At 34.4% G+C, this 22927-nt stretch overlaps 1 protein-coding gene across 1 annotated transcript in view; it reads right to left on the bottom strand.

The window, feature by feature from the left end:
• Positions 1 to 22927, bottom strand: part of LOC118581295 (fibrous sheath-interacting protein 2-like) — a 77158-nt gene that overhangs the window by 8244 nt on the left and 45987 nt on the right. The window contains exons 17-20 of the mRNA XM_036183318.1: positions 16180 to 22893; positions 13424 to 16002; positions 8633 to 9127; positions 768 to 859 (exon numbers count right to left, since the gene is read on the bottom strand). Of these exons, the coding sequence (XP_036039211.1) occupies positions 768 to 859; positions 8633 to 9127; positions 13424 to 16002; positions 16180 to 22893 (9880 nt within the window). The remainder of the gene's footprint in view (positions 1 to 767; positions 860 to 8632; positions 9128 to 13423; positions 16003 to 16179; positions 22894 to 22927) is intronic.

Genomic DNA, 22927 nt, shown 5'->3' with positions numbered 1-22927 from the left:
CACACACACACACACACACACACACACACACATGTGCACACAGATATATACATATTTACAGATACATGGTGTCACTATATAAACCACTCCCCATACTTCATAATAAAACAACAAAAATAATTTAAAAAACACAAATTATTTGAATAGAAGAATCCTCTAAAAGGATGTACAAAAAGCACCTGAAAGATGTTCCACATCATTAATCCCTAAGGAAATGTGAAATCAAAATCTCAGAAGACATCATTTGAAACCATGACAGTCACTGAAAGGGAAGGAGCAAGAAAAGAGAGCAAGGAAAAGAAAAGAAAAGAAGTATTAAGGATGGAGAGAAACTGGAACCTTAATGCACTGATGGTAAATTATAAAATTGTGAAATAATTATGAAAAGCAGTGTGGCACTTTCCTAAACAATTTAACATAGAATTAGTGTGTGACGCAGCTGACAGAACACTTTCTGCTGCTGACTCTATGCCTATCCTTCAGGTTATAATAACAACCATGAGCAACAACAGTGCCCTATCACTTTAGAAAATACCTGATCCATGACACTTACATGAGAGAGCAGGTATCTGAAAAATATGTAGAGGCTAGGTAACTAGAAATACAGCATTGTATGGTAAGAGAAAAGTTAAGACTATGAGTCAAGAGATGAGAATCAGAAGTGAAGAGGGATTTGATACTGGACACTCGCTCATCTACAGATTTGCTAACAGACCCATTCTTTTATCTTAGATTTCTAGATTTGTTCTACATTAAGTTTTCTATACCCAGAAAGGAGGTCTTCTTGGTTGTATGATGAAGTACTCATAATTCGGTGTATGAAGTAATGTGTTGGTTCAGTAGCAAGTCTTTCTTCTTTCTGTAAAATTATAAATCAGGTATTACACATGCAGAACTTGATAGATGCTTTCTCCCCCATTGCCATTTTTTTATTCCCATCAGGACTTTAATGAAAGGAAATTTTTATAGATTACTTAAAAATATTATTTTAAAAGGTAAAAATAGATATGGTCCCTATAATTCTAATTAAAATGTCTCTTCTACTGAAAGTTTCTTGGAAATGGTTATGTGAAGTTATTCTAAATTATGGTACTAGATTTTGAACACATTTTAAGTGTAAAGTACAGATACTGAAGAATGTAATATTCTATTTTAAACTTTAAAATATTTTAATTACAGTTTATTGAAGAGCAGAGGTACAACTCTAAGCATCTTATAAGCTTGTATGATCAGACATTTGATCACATACTCTGATGTACTTATTGGGAAATCTTGTGTTTATAATTTGACTGAAATTAGATATGTTTATTTTTTTGAGGTTTACTGCAGATTTTGTGTTAGTCTAAGTGTAAAAACTGTGGTAGGATGTTTAATTAAGGCAATTATCTCTCTAGGAAACCACACATCATATGATTTCCGAAAATATGATCAGTACTTACTTTTGGACAGGTCAAAACCAGAAGGGTCATTTAGTCTCTTATCACCATTGGATGGTTTGGATGCAGTAACATGAACTGTACCCCATCACTATTAAGAAGTTTAATGGATGAATATATGTGTGATGTTTAAAATACTAGATATAACTTGTCACATTTAGGTAAGATGTCAAAAACTATGTAAGAAAAATATTCACCATATAATTTATGAAGCTAACATATCTATTAAGTTCAAGAAAGTCTGGATTCAGACCTGTTGCAGGATATTTGATCACACTGTAATCTCAAGATTGCATTATTTATTGGAAAAACCTGTTTTTAGTTGTTATGTGACTGAGGCCTATTCCACACTTTTAATCCAAGAGCTTTCTGCTTGAATATTGTGAATAGGATTAAATAAAGTTAACCATAGGTCAAGAGGCAGAGCTAGCAACTTGTTGACAGGAAGTGAACAGAGGATTATTAAGAAAAAAGGACATAGAAAGTAAGAGGCAGTCAGATAGAGAGATGCACAGGAAGTACAAGGGAAGGATATTGAGTTTGAGTTTTTTGTTTGAGATGGCATAGGAAAAAGGTCTTTTTCTGGGATGTCAGAGGAAGAGGAACGTTAGCCAGGAGCTTTCTCTGCCTCTCTGAGCTAGTAGGATTTCACCCCAGAATATAGCTCCTGAGTATTTATTGATAAAAACAAGCATTTAAGATTTAGTTAGTAAAGTAACATTTGGTGCCCAATGTGAGGCATGATCACAAACAGAAATCATGCCAGCTACGAATAAACTGAGAAGACATATTTGGTAAGACACTTTGGAAGTCCTCAATGAGAGAGTTAAGTAATATTAAAGGAAACATATTTCCCACATTAAGGATGGGAAATATCATATGAGGACATTAGGACCCTCTATAATGTTATTTTAAGTGACTTGAAAACAGAAGGAGAAAATGAAAAGATAAATTACTTAACTAAGATTGAAATAATATAGATTATAGTTACTATCAGTCTGGTAATTCATAATTTAGCCTTAATAGTCATGGTGTTTATTTTGTGCCAATTATGGAAAGTTGATTGATAGCATACCAGCCTTAGAAAGACTTACAAATGAAAATAAGAAAAATATTCAGACACAGACAGAGGAATTTATACAAGAATCTACTGCACACGGCATGATGAAACTAAACAGCAGCAGCCCAAGGATGTTAGAAAATCAAACTTAGCTTACCCAGTTACTATACAAGAACTAAGAGTAGATGATAGCCATTCCCAAGGTTATCAAGAAGTTAAAACGAATCATGTAAAAATGTTAGATTTGAGGAGATTTAAGGAAGTGATTGTTTTATATGGTATGCGTTTATTCTATGTGAAACAGATATTAAATTCATGGTCTACTCAGACAAGAATTATCCCCCAAGACTGGAAAAGTTTGGCAACAGCAATATTGTGATCTAGTCCTCAGCTACAATGGTGAATATGGTGAAATGAGGAAGCTAGGGCCATAGAACAACAAAATAGAGCTGGGGGTATTCCCAAGATAAGTTTTGAGGTGAAGGTCAACATGCTGAGTTGCAAAGACAGCTTGAATTTGATGATCATGCCTTGGCCTTGGTGTTATGTTGTTTAGCAACTTTAACTGCTTGGGATAAGGTTGAAGAATCAGGAAAGTGGCCTGAATCATTTACTAAAATTATACAAGGCTCCAAAGAAGCCTTCACTAATTTTTTGTGAAGATAGGCTTCAGCTGCAAATGGAATAGTATCAGACCCAGAAGTCAGACAAATATTAATTAAATCTTTGTTCAGAATGCAAAAAGAGCAATTAGGCCTTTAAAGACAAGATCAGCACCAATAGATGAGTGGAATTGAAATAGGACTGATATTGGAACTCATGTTTATGATGTTACTATTATACGAGAAATAATTTCTGAAATTTTTTAAGAAAAGTAAAAATGTCAGATGTTTTAATTGTAAGCAAGATCATCTGAAAAGGGATTGTAGGCAAGACACTCCTAGAAACAATGATTATAATGTAGACAATCCAAACAGAAGGCCCCAGCATTCTGGTGTATGCAGAAGGTATGACAAAGGCTGGTATTGTACTAATGAATTCAGATCAACAAGGGACAGGCAAAGTAATCCTTTGCCATCAAAATGCCCTAAGGGGCCTCTCACAGGCCTTGATATCAGCATTGGAGAAATTCAAAAATATAACAATTAAGACTTAATACCTGTTGTTAAAGACAATACTGATCTGTATATAATCACAGACAGAACAGCTTCAGTAAGTAAAAAAAAAAAAAAAAAAAAATCTCAAGAGAGACAAGAAAATAAATATTTTGGCAAACTGCCATAAATGATAAGGGACAAAACTAAAAAATACAAATAAAAGGCATTGAAATTGAAGGTTTACTAGACACAGAAGTTAGATATAAATAATTTCGCAAAAATGTTGGCATCCAAATTGGCCTCTTCAGGAGGTAAATATTCAGTTTTAGGGATTTGAACTTTACCTGAAGTGAAGCCAACTACAAGATGAGGGGAGTGTATAGGGCTAGAAGGACAAATAGGAAAATTAAAGCCATGTGTAGCTAACATAGCAATGAATGTATGGGGAAGTGATTTGTTGCAGCAATGGAAAACACAGGTTAACATTCTTCTAATCTCATAAACAAACCATAAAATAAAAGATACTTCAAAGAAACATGTTAAAAGATGTTATCACAAAGAGTCACAGACCATTCAGGTTGTACACAAATAGGATACAACAGCTCTTGGTCTTTTAAAAGTACCAGTTACCCTATCTTTAAAATGATTAAATAACAAATCTGTGTAGATGGAACAGTGGCCTTTGGCATCAGAAGAATTACAGGTACTAAAACAGCTGGTACAGGAGAAGCTAAGTGCTCAACACATTGAAGAATTGGCTAGTCCTTGGCATTCTCCTTTATTTATCATTGAAAATAAACTTGGAAATGGAAAATGTTAACAGATTTAAGAGACACAAATAAAGTGATTTAGTTAAAGGGCTGTTTACATCCTGGAATTTCCTTGTCTTCTTTATTACCTAAGGGAAGGTCTATTACAGCAATTGATTTGAAAAACTGCTTTTTTTTTTTTTTTTTGCTATACCTTTACAAGAACAGGATAAAGAAAAATGTGCCTTCACAGTGCATACTTATAGTAATGCTCAACCTGTTAAAAGTTATCAGTAGAATGTTCTTCCATAAGTAATTTTAACAGCCCTTCCTATGTCAATATTATTTACAAAATCCAATAGAAATAATTCATAAACAGTTTCCTCAATGTAGAATTTGTCAATATCCTGATGACATCTTACTGACTGATTTAGAGATATACCTTAGGAAAAATTGTTTGATGAAGTAAAAAGAATTTTGCCTTACTGGAGTTTACAAATTGTTCCAGAAAAAAATATAAAGAGGAGAATTTATCAATTATCCATGATATAAGATAGGTTTATTGAAAATTTGACCTAAGAAAGAAGAAATCAGGAGAGATCAATTACAATCACTTAATGGTTTTCAAAAGTTGCTGGGAGAACTGGCTAAGCCCCACAATTAGATTAACTACTCAAGAGCTAAGTAACTTATAAGGTGATAAGGACTTAAATAGTTCAAGAAGTCATCAGCTAAGGTTGATAGAGAATTTGGTCTGGTAGAAAAGTAATTACAGGATGTACATTAGATTGCTTGGAGCCAAAGCTTAATTGTATTCTGGTTATTTTACCATCTATGCATTCTCCCACAGGAATTCTTACTCAGAGAGAATATAATACCTTAGGATAGATATTTTAGCATACAAATAAAGTGAAAAATTAAGACCCATATATAAAAATTTTCTGAATTGATTCTTAAGGGAAGAAGAAGACTTTGTCAATTAGCAGAAATAGACCCAGCAGAAATTGTGGTACATTTTACTAATGCTGAAATGGCCTCGTTATGGGCAGAAAATGAACATTTGTACACAGCTTGCAGTAATTTTTTTGGAAAGATTAACAACAAATATCCCCCAAAGAAAGAGACATCTGTGAATAAGAAGAACTAATTGGATTCATCTGCATATAGTAAAAGGGACAACAATTTCTAGATCCTCTACATTCTATACTGATGCAAATAAATCAGGAAGGCAGGCCTTTATGATTCAGTTAAAAATTCAGAGCTATATGCCATTCTTTTTTAGATATTCCTGGATTTCTTAATATAGTTACTGATTCTCAATATTCAGAAAGAGTTGTTTTTCAACTCATTCCAGATTATTCAGAATTAACTTCACTATTTATTCAACTAAAACAAGCAATCAGAAATAGAAATCATCTATTGTATATAACAAATATCAAATCCTATATGGTTCTACCAGGCCCTCTAGCACAAGTTAATAATAAAATTGATCAGTTATTAATAGGAAATGTGCTAGAAGCCTCAGAATTTCATAAGAAACAAATGTTAATAGCAAAGAAAAAAATTTTTCTATTACTTGGCAACAAGCCAAGAAAATAATAAAGGCAATATCCTACTTGTTCTTTTTAGAGCCAAACTCCATTACCTGCAGGTAGTAACCCAACTTGGCAAGTATGTGTGTTTCATTTTGCAGAGCTTGGAAAATGAAAGTATATGCACCATACCATAGATACATATTCAGGGTTTCAATGGGTAACTGCTTTAACTTCTAAGAAGGCTGATTCTGTAATTACACATTGATTAGAAGTTATGGCCATTTGGGAGTAACTGTGCAAATTAAGACTGATGATGCTCTAGAATATGTTTCTAGTAAAATGAAACAGGTTGTTTGCATATTACAACATAAAGTATATTACAGGTATGCCGCACAATCCTACAGGACAAGCACATATAGAAAGATCTAATTGTACTTTAAAAGATACACTTAATAAAAATAGGGGGATAATAAAGACACCCTGAGATAGATTACACAGTGCTTAAATAACTTAAATTTATTTTCAAATGCTAATGAAAAAGAATGATAGATGTGGGGAGACACTGGATAATAATTTAAAAAACTATGGAATTAAATCAGTTTGTATATTTTAAAGATGTATAGACCTCAGAATGGAAACAGTGATATGCATTACATTGGGGAAGAAGTTTTGACTTCATTTCCACAGGAGAAGAAAGGCAATGGAAACCAACAAGATTGATAAAGATTAGATTTGAACAGGGAGATCTCCTCAAGTAGGAGAGGTGCTAGTTTATCAGACAGCTTGGTCATTCAATCTAAACTAACTTATAAAGGCTAACAAATACCTATCATTTAATCAGGCATGAAAAATAAAACTAAATAATGTTTTGAATGATAATTTACCAAAGGCACACTTGCCTGTGATGATATTTTATTTGTGCTCTAACAAATAAAACATGCCTAGGGATTAGAGGACAAAGCAAGCCACTATATTAAACATAGAGGTCAGGCATTGGTGTCACATGCCTTTAATCCTAGCATTCAGGAGGTAGAGATTCATCTGGATCTCTGTGAATTCAAGACCATACTGGTAACAGAGCCAGGCATGGTGGCACATACCTTTAATCCCAGTACTAGTTAAACATGACGGTCTGTAGGCCTGTACACACAGACAGGAAGTGATAGAGCTGGGCAAACAGAGGAAGAACCTTATACTCAGTCATTGCCAACCACTGTATGGTTGTAATAGTGCTGTTACAATGATGGATTGGATTCATTTAAAGCCAGAGACCTTCACAGGCTTAGCTATGTAAGGAAATATATTACAGTGGAACTGGTACCCAACTGAATTCCTTTACAACTAGGGTTTGGTAGCAAAGAGCTCTGTGCTTTCCCACACTGAAGAAATAGCTCAGTTGCCCATAATCCTCATCCTTAAACCTATCACTCCTCCCCAAAAGAGGCACCTATTGAACTGGGGGGACCAAGATAATGATTACATTTGGCTAACTCATGGTTTACTGATGGTTTTCAACCACTGATGGACCAAAAACTATTGGAAAGTAGAAGCCTATAGACCAGGAATGGGATGGCCAATACTGAGGAAGGAACCACAAAATCAGTGCAGCCCTATTGGCTATAAGACAAACAACCAGGAAAGCAAAAGGAAAAACTCTGTCTCCTCCAATTCTTGGTATATGTGCAATGGTATAGCTATATGGTCGTCAAATGGAAAACCACTAACTCTCAGATAAATGGCAAAGATATCCTTCATAGTAGGCATGAATGGAAATGGTATAACATGGAAAAACTTAGCAAAGTCATCAAATTTTATGTTGCTCATATAGGCAAATTAGCCAAAACATCTAAAATTAATGAAATAGTGGACAATTTGGTATTATGTTTAATTTAGACTAGAATATTAAAAGTTTCCAGGGAACAAATTCAGAATAAATCAGTAAGACCGATAGATTATACATTTGAAAATCTTAAAATTTTACCCCTAAGTTGTAGGGGGAAATGGAGAACCAAATTAAAACAAGACAACCCTATGACAATAATTATTATAAGGAATCCATAGAGAGATGCACAGGAAGTAGAAGGGAGGGACATTGATTTTGAGGTTTTTGTTGGAGATGGTGGAGGAGAAAGGTCTTTTCCTGGGATGTCAGAGGATGAGGAAGGTCAGTCAGGTGCTTTTGCTGCCTCTCTGAGTTAGGCGTTCATCTGGCCCCTGAGTCTTTATTGGTAAAATTGAATATTTGAGATTTAGTTAAAAATAACACAGAACAAATAGTGATTTTTTTTAATTGTTTGTTTTCAGTGCTGTGGATTGGACCTAGGTCTTAACACAAGTTATGCAACAATCTCATTTTCTACAGATCATTTCTAACTTCTATATAACTTAGCCAGGCACCTGGATCCATCCTATTGACATGAAGTTCTCTATGGATATCCAACAAATATTTATAGCCCAAATACAACATGGAATCTCTTGTTTAACAAATAAGGTTAAATTTCCTTTAGCAGTGTCTATTTTCCATTTTCCCTTCAGCTAGTAGTTCTAGTTTTTTGTTTTTGCTTTTGTTTTTGTTTTATTAAATACTTAATTGAGTTTTATGCTTGGTTAATTATTTAAACTATGCTATATTTCTACAGGCTTATGCAGATGATGACTCTAGTATGCTTTGCTGGGTAATCAAGGTACATCCCAGAACAGAATGTCTGAGGTTGGCTATACTTCCAAGCTTCTGGGAATTATGTTTGTCACCTACCTTATATTGCAACTTGTCCTTAGAAGACAATCCTTCTGCTAAGCTTTTGGAAGAGGACATGTCAAGCTCAGCAAAAGCTCTTTTAACATGTGTCTCGTTAAGTTTCATAGTCTGATATCCAAACGCTTCAATACTTTCAATATTTTCACCAGAAGTGGGCTGACAGCATTTGCTTAGTGCTAAGAACTTTCTCAAGCTGCTTGTGCTCATTGTTGTCTTTGGAGAAACATCTTTGGTTTCTAAAGCTTTCACAACTTCTTCACCATGACCTCCAGATATTCCTCCTAAGCACTGATGTCCAGCAACCTCTCCTAAAACGATTTCCTCTTCATCAGAAACCATGTCCTCTCTGAAGCTACTATCTGAATCCTTTTGACAAGTATCATGAGCTACTAACCGAACAATCAAATCTTTTTTGTTATGAATATCTTTCAAAAGCTCTACTCTGGTGATATCAGGTCTTCTTATATTTTGAAATGAATTCCTGCCAACAGCCTGGAATTGAAAGTACAATAAATATTAAAAGTAAATGTCAATATCTTTTCCAATATTACTTTGTGTCATAGCTGTTTTTTTATGATTTCTAACTTCAATCTAGCTAATATCTTCAAATTCTACTTACTAGTACATTTTCAGTATTTTGAATGAAAGAAATAGATAAAAATCATATGCAATACTTATTTTATCTAGCCTTTATTTTACATTTAGATAATATTAATTTGTCATAATTTATTCCAAATATCCAGTCTAACAGAATAGTTTAGGCTTTATATTTTCTTATAAACTAAACTTATTGTCTTCCATTTTTGTATTTTCTCTTAAAAATTGTTATAGAACTATATAATTAACTTTTTATACTTAGTAAGTGATCCTATAGACATCTAGACATTGATTTTTAAAGAAAAGGCAAGACTTTAACAAACTCTACTTATAAAAGCAATGCCATATTGGAATTGTGATCTTTAGCTTATATTTTTTACTCCATAATCATATTCCTTGTCTTTTGCCAAAATAAATAAATCTTCATTTCTTTTTCATATTCCACTTAAATCCCAATTACTATTTTTTCTTTATTATTATGTGTTTTAAATTTTATACAACAGCCATGGGTTCCCCTGTCCTCCCCCCTCCTGCCTCTAATCCCACCTTCCCCCCAGCCCCTCCCCTCCATTCCCATGTCCTCCAGGATCAAGGCACCCCTGGGGATTCATTTAAACCTGGTAGATTCAGTACAGTCAGGTCCTGCCACCTCCTTCCAGACTGAGCAAAGTGTCCCTGTGTAAGCCCAAGGTTTCAAACAGCGAGCTCATGCACTAAGGACAGATCCTGGTCCCACAGACTGGGTGCCTCCCAAACAGATCAAGCTATTCAATGGTCTCACTTATCCAGAGGGCCTGATCCAGCTGGGGGCTCCAAAGCCTTTGGTTCATAATTCATGTGCTTCCATTTGTTTGGCTATTTGTCCCTGTGCTTTTTGCAATGATGGATTCAACAATTCACGCTCATTACTATTTTTAATATAGAAGAATACAAGAAAGGATAATTACAATTCAGTAACCAGATCACTCCAGTTCTATAGCCTTTGCTATATCACAGAAATTATAAATAAATTTATAATTGATATTCAACTCAACCTCTCTTTGCAACTTTCTAAACTACATTTTCAAGTGACAATGTCTTTAAGAGATATCTTCTGTGGAAATAATCTATTTAGAATCAACTCTTGGAAAATTCACAACAATCTATTATATGCAAAAATTAGTAAGATTATAAAACACAAGTATATGCAATATAGTTTGGGGATTTGTTATTGTAGGTGATTTGAATATGTCTTATTAGGTGAAAAGTATGGCATTCCTAAACATAATATTAAGTCATGAGGCAAAGCCAAGTGCCTGAAATATCTGACCTAACCTATGGACTTTTTTCTGTCCTTTTGTTGACAAGAGACGTAGTCATAATCTGATTGGAATGTAATATTTATGTGTTCTGAATTCCACATGGCTGCTGATTGTTTATTGTTACTTTTGTTGTTATTAATAATACTACTACTATTATTATTATCAAATGTATTTTTCTCACATCAAAAAGAAAATGATATTTGTATTTAAAAGTTCACTGTGACCTAAATAAAGTTGGTAAGCAGGAATAGAATTTGTTATGAATAGTTTTATAGATAATCAAAATTTATTTTAGTAATATTATTTTAGACAATATTCATACTAATTTTGCATTCAGGGAATTGCTTATAAATATATGATACTACACAAAGTATATGCTAATATAGCAATGGGAACTCAGAAGACAGGAAATTTTATGATGACAAGGACCATCATATGTTCTTTAAAAAGGATAAAAGAGATTAGAGGAGTATAAATGCACAATAATTTTAGTATTTCAGTTTGAAAATATAAGCATCTGCAATAACAGCACCAACAGGCAGAGGCATGATAGTCAGAGGGAGCTAGAGAGAGCCTGGGATAACTTTTTGGGGGGATACATGAACAAATGTCTGTTCATCTCAGACAGAACTCAAGGATAGACCAAAAAACAAACAATGACAACAAAAAACAATTTTATCCAACTTTATCTTACTAGTCTTCCTGAAATCACTGAGTTTATTGAGGTTATTTACAGGAACATGAGTGAGAGATTACTTTTAGAAGGGTAGATGGCTCAAAGGAGCTTCATCAGTAAAAATCGTAACCAAATATGAATGATGGCTCACTAAAATTGCATCCCTTGAGCTCTCTGTATAATTTCCAGTCATCTTTCCACTTTCTAGTAGTTTTTACTGCTGAAATGACCCCGAGGAGAGTCTTGTGAATCTCATATGCCTTAGGAATTTCCTGAAACTTGTATTGTATTTTATCTTGAGTCTTAATAAGTCTTTGTCTAAAAGACAATGTTATACTTTGGAAGAAACACCTAAACATCACCAGCCTTTGTAGTAAGTTCCAGGTTGTACAGGGCTAAACAGTGACCTACTCTCTTACTCAGCAATCAATCAATAACTAACTTATTTTATTATCAGCCTTAAGACTTAATACAGTAATTTTCTGGGAAAAAATGAAGTATTTATTTTCCAGAGAATATAGCTTTATACTTGGGTCAGTGCCATGGCACAGAGTACATCCATGAAAAAAGAAATCCTATAAGAAATGCAAACACTCAATATGAGGAATTTGAATAGAACCCCCATGTTCCAGGAATGGGTCACATTTTATTGAATTGCTGACCAAAAGGATCCTAAAGAACCCCTCAAATACTACAGGCTATTGATAAGTCTATTAGTCACCCTCTGCAACTTGACAGTAAATGCTATTGCTCTATATTTCACTTACTTACGTCTTCAAACATGGAGAAATAGAGCTGGTACCTAACTGGAAACTTCACCACTAGTGACTAGCTTTCATGGTATAGGAATGCAATTTGCATGCTACCAGAGGAGGAAAGTAGTTATCAGTGTCATCCAGCTAAAAACCCTGAAAACTGCAATAGTGAACTGACTGCATGAGATACAGTTGTAGTAGTGGACAAAGGTTATGGCAGTAATTAATCAATTTTTGATTGGCTATAAATCCAATCGAATGAGATACAACCTGTATTGGACATTGCTCATGTGGCTAATGACCTGAAACTAGAGATATCATTGGCATCTGGGAAATTCAGTTACTATTATTCTGATAAAGAATTTCTCATCACATATTGCTATAGCCATACATCAGTGCCTCATTCATTCCTCACCAGAAAATGATCTTCTTTGTAGTTTACACAGAGATCTACAACCAGAAAATGTGCATAATCTAATAGACTTTGTAGCATTCAGCCCTAAAAGGGATGTCTTTAGCAAATCTCTACCCTTAAGGCCCAGGTATCTCTGAAGAAGGGGAGATGGAATGACCTTTAAAGCCACAGGTAGTAGATGGTTGAAAGGCAATGCATGTTCAAGACACAACACAGCAGGTCTGTTATACATATGAACTCACAGAAAGTGTGACAGCATGCACACGTTCAAATCAAACAGAATTCTAGCAGTGAGAAGAGGAAGTAGATGTGTAGTAACACCCCTAAGCAAGAAACTATTTGAAATTGATAGCATGCTGGGAAAGGGAAAATCAGTTTTCTCTAAAATAATGTCACCAAGTATATCAATCATACTCCAGGGCAGGCCTTATACCCTACAAAAGCTGAACTTTATGTATTTTTGCATGTCTTTTGTTATTGTTTTGTTTTGTTAAGTTTTGTATTATGGTTTCCTTTCTGTTTCTTTGTTCTGATATTTTTCTTTTTTCTTTTTTTTTAAGAAGGAAGAGAGAGGAAGAAGAATATGAAGTAGGGTGCACAGGGAGGTGGGGAAGACACAAGATGAATTGGGGCAGGGATATGATTAAAATATATTACATGAAAAAATTTAAATAAAAGTAAGAGAGAATAGTACTGTAGTGCCTTAAATAGAAGGTATTGAATACATGTTCCTATAAATTTCTAAATGAAATTATATTCCAGTTTTTCTGATGTCAATCAGGATCCATATTTATATTTCCCTGCTTCAATGAAAAATAGTTTTAGTGGATTATCTTATTAAAAACTAGCCCTAGGCCTTTAGTGTGAAATATTGAAATGATATGACAAGTCCCTGAAAATCCTGACTGGAGATAAACTGTTGTAAGCAATTGTCTGTTCAGCTGGCAAAATAACAAGCATATGTTTGCATGTAGCTAGGAAAGGAAGGAAGTCACAGAACTGGCTCACTGCTTTCCCTGTTTTCTCCATTGTCATGATGCTTACCTCTAAGGGTTTTACATCCAGTCGTCCTGTCCTATCCAATGAGATGCGCCTTTCTTTCTGTCTCTTTCCTAATTCAGACACGTCTGGAGAAGAGTGACCTTTTCCACTTATGGAAGCTCTTCTCAGCTCTGCTATGCTACAACCAGTTCTCTTTATGCAGTCCATCTTAAGTGTCTCCAGAGGCTGAGTCTTCATAGAAATAACTGCTAAGTGTTCTGAGATGATATTTGGATCTATTCTCAGTGGTTTATTCCCAACATGTGGAATTATTCTAATGGGAAGTTCATCTTCTAATGCATCATCCGACTCTTTATCAGAGTCAGAGTTCATTTGTGCAGCATGCTTTTGTGCCTTTTCAATGATTCGATTTGTGTCTAGATCTCCAAAAGCAGCAGTATAAGAACTCATTGCACTAGCTCTACATGAAGGAACATTTGAAACACCATTGACAATTAAGCTAGCCACTTTCTTAGGGAAGGCCTTCTTTGTACCTTTCATATCATAGGGCTCATTACAGGTTCCAGATTGGTTTATTATATTATCATAAACAGACTCAATAACCTGAGAAATCATTTCAATGTTTTCTGGAGCTAAAGATTGTTCTTCAGGATTAGAATCCATGAGATTTATATTACTTCTGGAAATTTCAGCTGTTACAGATTTTGTCAATTGAGATGCAATTTTATTTAACTTGGGCTTTGTTAAACCATCCATGTCTTTGCTTGCAACATCAGTCTTCTTTACTAGTTTAGCCAAAAATAAGGCCAATGCTTCCTCTAAAACTCTGGAGTCTAATACTAAATCTTTTACAGTTGAAGATTTTTCCTGGGACTTTAGCTCATCAATAATTTTCACCACCTTTTCCATTATTTTGACAGCTTCTAGAGCTAATTCTGTACTTGAAAGTTCTTCCTCTTCTTGAGGTTGAAATTCAGAACTGGAAATCTCCTTCACCATTGACATACCTATTATGTCAGAAAGGACACTACTCTTACCCATTAAATCTTCTAATACAGATGTAGGAGAGCCAGATTGTTTTAAAACATTGGCATAAACGGAATTAACTACTTTGTCAATAGTTGCATTGTCAGCTACAGGCACAGGTTCTGATTCCTTGGCAGGTTGTACAACTTTAATCTTACTTTTGGAAAAACATTCTTGGATTGACTTTAATATTTTTGAGATTATTTTTTGCATTTCAGTTTCTTGAGATTTAGTTCTTTCTGTATGCACTTTTGGAAACACAGATAAAATCTTTGATAATAATTTTACAGCAATTGTTTCTATTACATTATAAGATAGTTTATGAGGATGTGGTAGCTGTGATGTAGTAGTTAAGACAACATTGGTAAGGATATTTTCAACAACATTGTCAACTTCTGCACACTGATATGGAGTCAACTCAGTGCCAAAATAGTTCTGCAACTGATTGCCAGCCACTTCTCGAAGAACTAAATCAACTATGGTTTTTGAAAGGAATTTGCATCCACTAACTACACAATTTTGTATGGTTTCCTGTGATCCAAACTGTGGTAAAAGATTATTATAAATTGTCTGAACCACGACCTGAATAATTTCATCATCATTTGGATGCAAAGAGTCTACATACTGTATATTCAAATCTTCATTTTTGGCAATCTCTGCTGCAACCATACTTACTAACTTCATTTTAAGGAAGTCAAGTTGTGTCAACAAATTTTGTTGAGATATTTTTGTTTTGACATTGGATAGTTTTGAAAAAAGTTGTGCTAAAAGAGCAGAAATCACATCATCTACAAATTTGAAAGGCAACTTTATGGTGTATGGAGATGAGGTTTGACATTCTTTACTAACTGTGTTACATTCTTTACTGGCTGTTTGCACTGCCTTTTGGACCTTTTCCTCAACATCTTTTGATTCCAGAGGCACACATCCTGAAGCTGGTATCTCATCAGAAAATATCAAGTTAAGCTGATGCTGAAAAATTTCATTTATCACTGTGCTAGTTAGCCTTTTTGCAAGATTTTCCCTATTGTTGTTGATGGTCTTGCAAACAGACTCTTGAGATGTACATTCCTTTAAAACATTGCAAACACAAGAGTGAACAATTTCATTGATGACTGATTTTTCAATTGATAGCATTCTTTTTATGGAGGGCATCTTGTCAGAAGAGGATTGTTCAACTGATTTATGCTCATGTGGCAATTTATCCACATTTTTATTATTCTTGCTGGATGATGGTTGTTCTATAGTTGCTTCTTTAAGCCCAGGAAGTACTGTATGAGCTGATGAATCTTTGATTGCTTGTGAGGAAATCTTATTTCCCTTATCTGTCCTAAATACTTTAGCTTCTGCATCTGAAAACTCCTTAAACATTGAATCAATGAGTTTCATAGCTGTGTCATAAAGTTCACCTTGATTTTGGTCACCACTTGCATCTGGAGTTCTATTACACATTTCTGCTTCTGGTGAAGATGTAAATATTAGTTTGTTCACCATTTCAATGATCACATCTTCTAGAAACTTAGCAGAAATAATCCTAGGTTCACTTTCTGATGAGGACTGTGGATGGTCTGTCTTACTAGGCTGTCTTTTAATCTCTATCTCTCTTTTTATCTCATTCTCCTTTTCTGATGAGGACTGTGGATGGGCTGTCTTACTAGGCTGTCTTTTAATCTCTATCTCTCTTTTTATCTCAGTCTCCTTTTCTGATGAGGACTGTGGATGGTCTGTCTTACTAGGCTGACTTTTAATCTCTTTCTCTCTTTTTACCTCACTCTCTTCTTTTCTTTTAGTTTCAGCTTCTACACTTGCTTTCTCTTTAGCAGTGATGTCTCTATTAACTGATGGGGATGAATCCTTTGTTGTAACAGGCTGTGCAGAATCTTGACGCTTAACCAAAACTTTATCTCTTGGGAGGCTTTTGCTGTATATTAGTCTGGAAAAATCCAATGGCTCTTGAGAAGATATTGTTAAAACATTGTCATAAATATTTTCAATGACATTTTCAACACGTTCAGTTTCTGTGTATAGTTCCTCATCTATATCTGTTTCAGCTACAGACTGTGTCCTCTCTTCCTTGACGGGCTGTTGGGCTACTGTTAAAGTTTTTTTGGTTATGTTCTCTTTACTTCCACTCTTGGGCTTCTCATCTGTTTTCACTAAACTTCGACTAGCACTGTCAATTTTCTTTTCATTGTCTGTTATGAAATCTGACTCAAGTACCTCCTTCTCCGAACTGTTATTAACAGTAGAAACTGCAAAACGGGTGATTATTTCAATCATCTTTCCCTGCTCATTGATTAGAACTAAGTTCTCTTTCCCAGTTTCATTACTTTTACATTTGTCACTCAAATGTTGAACCTGGGGATCTTTACTTTTCACACTGGTAGCTGGAGAAGTAGCCCTTGAGACACTCTCATATTTTAGGGTGGCAGACTTCAGTTTATTATTATCATCTTTCTTTGCATCTGTGACACCTGTAGTTGATCCTGACATCAGGTTGATGATATTGCTTTTCATGGAGGTAGATGTAGAGTTAATTATTGGACTTTGTACGTCATCTTTTTTCATTGATATGTCTTCAGATAGAGCACGCTGGCTCTGCTTTAAGAGTCTACTAATCTGCATGGATGTTTTCTGTGGTAGGAGCTGAACTCTTTGGGTGATATTTTCTTCATCTAGAAATGAAAAGAAAGTTGAGCACCAGTCTCCTGAAAATAATGGCTGAATCTTGAAAGAGGAGATTGCCTTCTGGGCTAAAGAAGAAACCATTTCTATAATAATGTTTCCAGTGTCACCTTTCTGAATACCATCAGATCCAATTTTCCCTATGAACTGATCATATACAAAATTAGATATCTCATCAACTGTCTCCTTCCCAATAGGTGGGAAAGAAAATATTTCTTCAGCATGTGGTAAAACTTTGATTTCACTTTTCCTAAATTCCCGTATGAGAGAGTTTGCAAAGTTGATAGCTAAGCTTACAATTTCTGCCTCTGGCATATCCTTTTTCATAGAATCTTTAGCAAGAGTTGCAAAAGAACAAAACTTGTGAGCAAGGCCAACAATTACATCTTCTAAAAATGCAGCTGAAAATAGAGAAGGCTGTGCCTTTTCTTTCCTAGACTTAGCAACAACAGAATCATGGCCATATTCTGGTAAGTTACTAGAAGGTGAGTCTTCACCATATAAAAATGGTTGCAAATGATGATCCATGATTGCTTTAATAATGAAACCAGCTGTTTTACTGAGAAATGAACCTCCCTTTTTGTGTGCATCTTTCTGTACTTCTGCTTGGAATTCAGAGCTTTTCAAAATATTATTACATACAGAATCAATGAAATTCTCAGTAGTTCCTAAGTGCATACTATCTTCATTCTCCTCTGCAGTGGCAAATCTGATCTCATGTTCAGAAATTTCCTTTATAATTTCATCAGTCAGTTTTGAAGCTGCAGCCATGAACTCGTCATCATTATCTGGCCCAAACTCTTTTTCTGTTAGTTTATTTATAGTATCATCTATAGGGAAGATATTTACTAAAAGCTTGTAAATCATATTTTCTATCAGAGAACATGGGAGCACTGTAATGCATGATGGCATGGCACTGGTATCCTTCAAGGTGACATTGAGTACTTTTTTGATGATATTTTCAGCACGAGGGAAAGAATAGGAAGAAGGCATTAATACACCTGAAACTAATGACTGTACCTGATAATCATAAATTTCTTCCAGTAGAAAATGATATAATTTTCCTCCAAAACAAGTAGTGTCATTTTGTATAGTCCTGTGTAGTTGCGTCAGTGATTTATATTCATCTAATATGTTTTCATAAACTGAGTTGACTGTTTTTTGAACCATTTCTTTATATGTCTCTGAAAACCATAGACTTTCATCCAAATTTTCTGCAAGTAAAATCTCAGATGCAGTGAACTCTGAAACAACTGATTTTACTAATGTTGTAACGATATCCATTATTTGGGCTATTGCAGTCTCTGGGGTTTCAGCAGCCAAGGAATTCTGTATGAATGACTGAAGAATTTTGCATAAAAGCTCAGAAATTACTTCCTCCAAAAAGATAGCTGAGTTCATAATGAAAGACAATTCTTTTTGCTTAGGGTTTGTTGCCTTCTGCTTGCAAGGTTGAACAACTGAAGCTGAAAGAAAACTTTTATCTCCTGATAAAAATGACTCTAGATGATGATTGAAGATCTCCTTTATTATAAAACTCGCAATTTTTGAAACAGGTATGCTACTTATACCTTTCTTATCTTTTGTAAGATGCTGATATAGATTTGAATGAGAAAGATCAGCATAAATGGAGTCAACCATTGACTGTATGTCTTTTTCTGAAATCATACTTTGTGTTTCATTTCCATGTTTTACAATACATATTGCATGTTTTGAAATTATTGACATGATTTCATTTATCAGCTTCATGACTGTGTTACTTAAGTCTGATTGCAGAGTATCAGAATGTTCTACACTGGAATGTGATGGACTTATCTGAGACATAAGCTGAGTGACTATTTTTTCTAAATGAATATGTGAGAGCATAGTAGTATATATTGTTGATGCTTGTCTTCGGAATCTTGACTTGCTAATTTCATAATGGACTCTATTTACCAAAACATTTTGACTAAGTTTGGAATGTAAACTTAAAGGCAGATTTGCTGCAAGAGCTGGTGGAATTTGGAAATCAAAAATTTCAGTCAGAATGATTTTGGTTATCCGGCCAGCCAATGCCTTTGTGTCACTTAGAAAATCTTTATCAGGCATGATTCCCATTTCATATTCTTCTAAAACTTTGCTGTACACAGTGTCAATAATATTTTTGAGTACATCTCTCTCTACTGGGGAAAAACACAAGTGTTTCTCAGCATTCTCTATAGTTGTAACCTGGGCTTTTGAAAATTCCTCTGTTATCCAATATATGAGGTTTTCAGCTTTATCAAACAAAACATCTTCTGAATTTCTTGTTGACTCCACTTGTACAATGCCAATCACCCTGTGAAATATTTTGCTCACTACCCCAGAGACGACATCTTCCAAAAAAGTTGAAGAATAAGCACTAGCATAAGTTAATGGCTGTCTGTCTTCAAAACATTTGTATGGTGATGTAGATATTTGCCTTTTTTCCACAAAAGGCTGAAGATGCTGCTCACAGATATATTTAATAATAAAACCTGCCACTTTATCAATGAAAACATCATTAGTTTTTGTAATATTTTGTTCCACTGATTCTTGAGAAATGGAGTTTTCTAAAATATTTGTGAAAACAGAATCAACAAGATGGCAAACATCATCTTCTGAGTAAAAAGACTTGACTTTATCTTCATCTTTTGAAAATCTAATTTCATGTTGGGAAATTTTTCTCCTAATATCACTGATCAGATTGGAAGCAATTTCATTAAAATTTACTCCTTTATCTTTTGGAGATGTTATATTTAAAGCCATTTTAGGAGAAGGAAAAAATTTCAGTAATAGTACTCTGATCATATTTTCTAAAAATGTATATGGTAGCAATGTATTATATGGAGGAACACTCTGCTTTGACTTAGTAGAATTATCGATGTTACCAAGAACATCATAAACAATATTATCAGCCATTGAATTAGAACAGGGAGCAGCTGACAAATCACCAGAAAACAGTGGGTGAAGAAGGTAATCTGAAATAGCTGCTATGATTAATTTGGCAATATTTTCCACAAAAGCTTCACCATTTTCAGACTCGTCAATGTCAGGATCTAGCCCATGCTGCTTCAAAACATTTCTGTATACTGAGGTGACAAGTTCATCTACAATATCTGCATCACTAAATGGAAAGGATGATTGCTTATCACATAGAATAGGAATCTTAGTATTGTCTAAATGGTTATTCACTGAGTTTATTATTTTTTGGGTCATATTTTCCAGCTCAACATTAGTATTAGGCTTAGGGCTAAAAATCTTTGATAAAACTCTTGTAACAATTTCTCCTACAAATTTATCAGGGTAAATGTGTAAAGGTGACGGCTTCTGGGGTTTGTGAGACTCTACAACTTCATTGAGAACTTGTTTGACCATATATGATACTTCATCCAGTGGAGTTTTGGAGCGAGGTAAAGTCTCTCCACACAAAAATGGTCGAAGGTGGTTTTCAATAATCTCTTGGATAATGAAACTGGCTATTTGATCAATCATAATTGGACTTCGGTTGAATATATTCTTCTGAATTAAATCAAGAGAACCAGACATTTGTATAATATTACTGTAAACAGAATCTACCATCTTTTGGAGGTTTTTATCTGTGTGGAGACATTGATTATCATAGATGGTGAACCAGATTTTATGTTTTGAAATGGCTGACATAACCTTATTTGTTATACAGTTGGACATTTCATCAAAATCTGAAGTCTTTAAACATTGCTTTTCTAAAGATGAAGGCTTAATAGGCAGGGGTATAAGCTGAGCTAAAAGTCTTCTAATGACATATTCTAAAAATGAGTGTGGTAACATGGTACTATAACCTTTTGAAGATATGGGTTCAGAAATAAATTTTCTTAGATTGTTTTGAAGTTTATACAGTATGATTTCAGCATTGAGAGTATGATATGAATTTGATCTGAGCTTTCCCTTGAAGCAAGTTGGAAGCTGATAGTCTACAATTTCTAACAATATGCTATTAGACATCTGTTCAGCTACTGAAGTATTATCATATGGCAGATTGCCACCACAGGTTACTTTAAACTCATACTTCTGTAAAACATCGTAATAAATGGAATCAACAATCTTAGTAACACATCCTTTATGTGCTGATGGAAAATACAGCCTTTCTTCAGGATACCTTAGAACAGTAATTTGAGCATTATTTAAGTCATTCACTACATTGTTGATAAGTGATGTATTTATCTCATTGAGCCAGGTTTCAGTGATGTTTATATTTTTCCTCCACAATGAGGTAGATAGCTTAAAAAATAATTCTGAGATTATGTCCTCCAAAAATGTAGCTGAATAAACACCACCATTTGCACCACTTTGACATAGCTTGTGAAAGGCTACTGTGTTCATTCCCCTTGTTTCTTGTTTCTCAGGAAGTAGCAAAGAGAAAGGTTTTACTGTATATTGTTTGCCAAATGGTGTTTGGATTTTAAATCTAGTTGCTTTGGAATTATTCAAGGACTTGGTAAAATAATTATTGTCATAGCTCATGAATCCTACATGGGCATTAGATTGTCCCAATTCTATTAATTCTTTCCTTTTTGTTTCTGGGGGAAAGGGTTGTGTTTCTCTTGTTCTGTAGTTCATGCGTTTGTTTTCAAAAGGAGCTTGTTCAAAACCATGAGATAGCTTATCCATCAAAGATTTAACCAAGCTGTGGGACATAACATCAAGTATACAGTCTGATGATAATAAATCTTGATCCATGTTTCCCAGATTTTCTGAAAGGTCTGATATGTAATCTCCTTGAAACTGTTCACAGTTCATTGGTGGCTTACAATAATCAAAATCTCCACTTTGAACACTTCGAAGTAATTTTACATGTTGACATTCTTCTGCTACTTCACGAAAAAGAGAACTATCCTCAAGAAATGCAGTGCCCGTGCACTTTTCCAGAAGTGTTCTAATAAGTTTCTCACACACAATATTGAGAAGAAAAATTGATTTGGGGGAAAGCCCTAGATTATTTGCAAGTATTCTATTACTTTGTTGATTGTTTGAGGTAAAAAATGTCCTTGCTGATTTACCAGAACACATATCCCCATCTGGGAAGTCATCTGGTAAAAATAAATCTAAAACAATATTAAAGACTTCATTGATGACTTCTTTGGATTCATGAGATTTTAAGTTACCAACCAGACCATTTAGCCTATGTGCTAGGTAATTTAATTTATTTCTTTGAGCAAGAGCATCAATTAGGTGAGGAGATGATTCCCAGTCCTGAGCACCTATCTGACTTTCCATGGTATTGACTTTGTTGAAAATAGGCATACTATTTCTAAATGTAGAATATGATTTGTTTCTTACATTATTTTCAAAATGAATTATTTCTAGTACTTCAGACAATACAAAAATCACTCCTTTTAAGAGATCTTGAAAGATATCATCAAAGTCAGAAGAAGTCACGCTTGGACAGAACCTGTACTTAGTTTTTATGGGAGTCTGATGTGCCTTGTCAGCAATTATAATGTTGCCATTAGAAAGAATTTCAATAATAACTTCAAAAATACTTAAAGAGAGTTCTCCAATGGAAATAGATCTGCTCTTATACACTTGAGAATTAATTGATATTTTTTTGTTAGAGATTATTTTTTGGATTTCCCATGCTTTGTCTTTGCTACCCTCTGTGGTGCCATCAGAAATGTTTGAAATTAAATACCAAATGACTGATTCAGAGAGATGTTCACAAAACTGATACATTGAAGAATTACTATATATGCTTTTGAGAGGCTGTTTTGAGTCATAATTTTTCTTTGGGAGTGAAGAAACATGAGGCAACTCCTCAGTCGAAACTAAAAGAAAAATGTAAGACAGAAACAAGCATTT

Source organism: Onychomys torridus, chromosome 4, assembly GCF_903995425.1.
Source record: "Onychomys torridus chromosome 4, mOncTor1.1, whole genome shotgun sequence".
Taxonomy (NCBI): Eukaryota; Metazoa; Chordata; class Mammalia; order Rodentia; family Cricetidae; genus Onychomys; species Onychomys torridus.
Note: the sequence above shows the minus strand (reverse complement) of the source record. Positions and strands in the feature narration are given on the sequence as shown.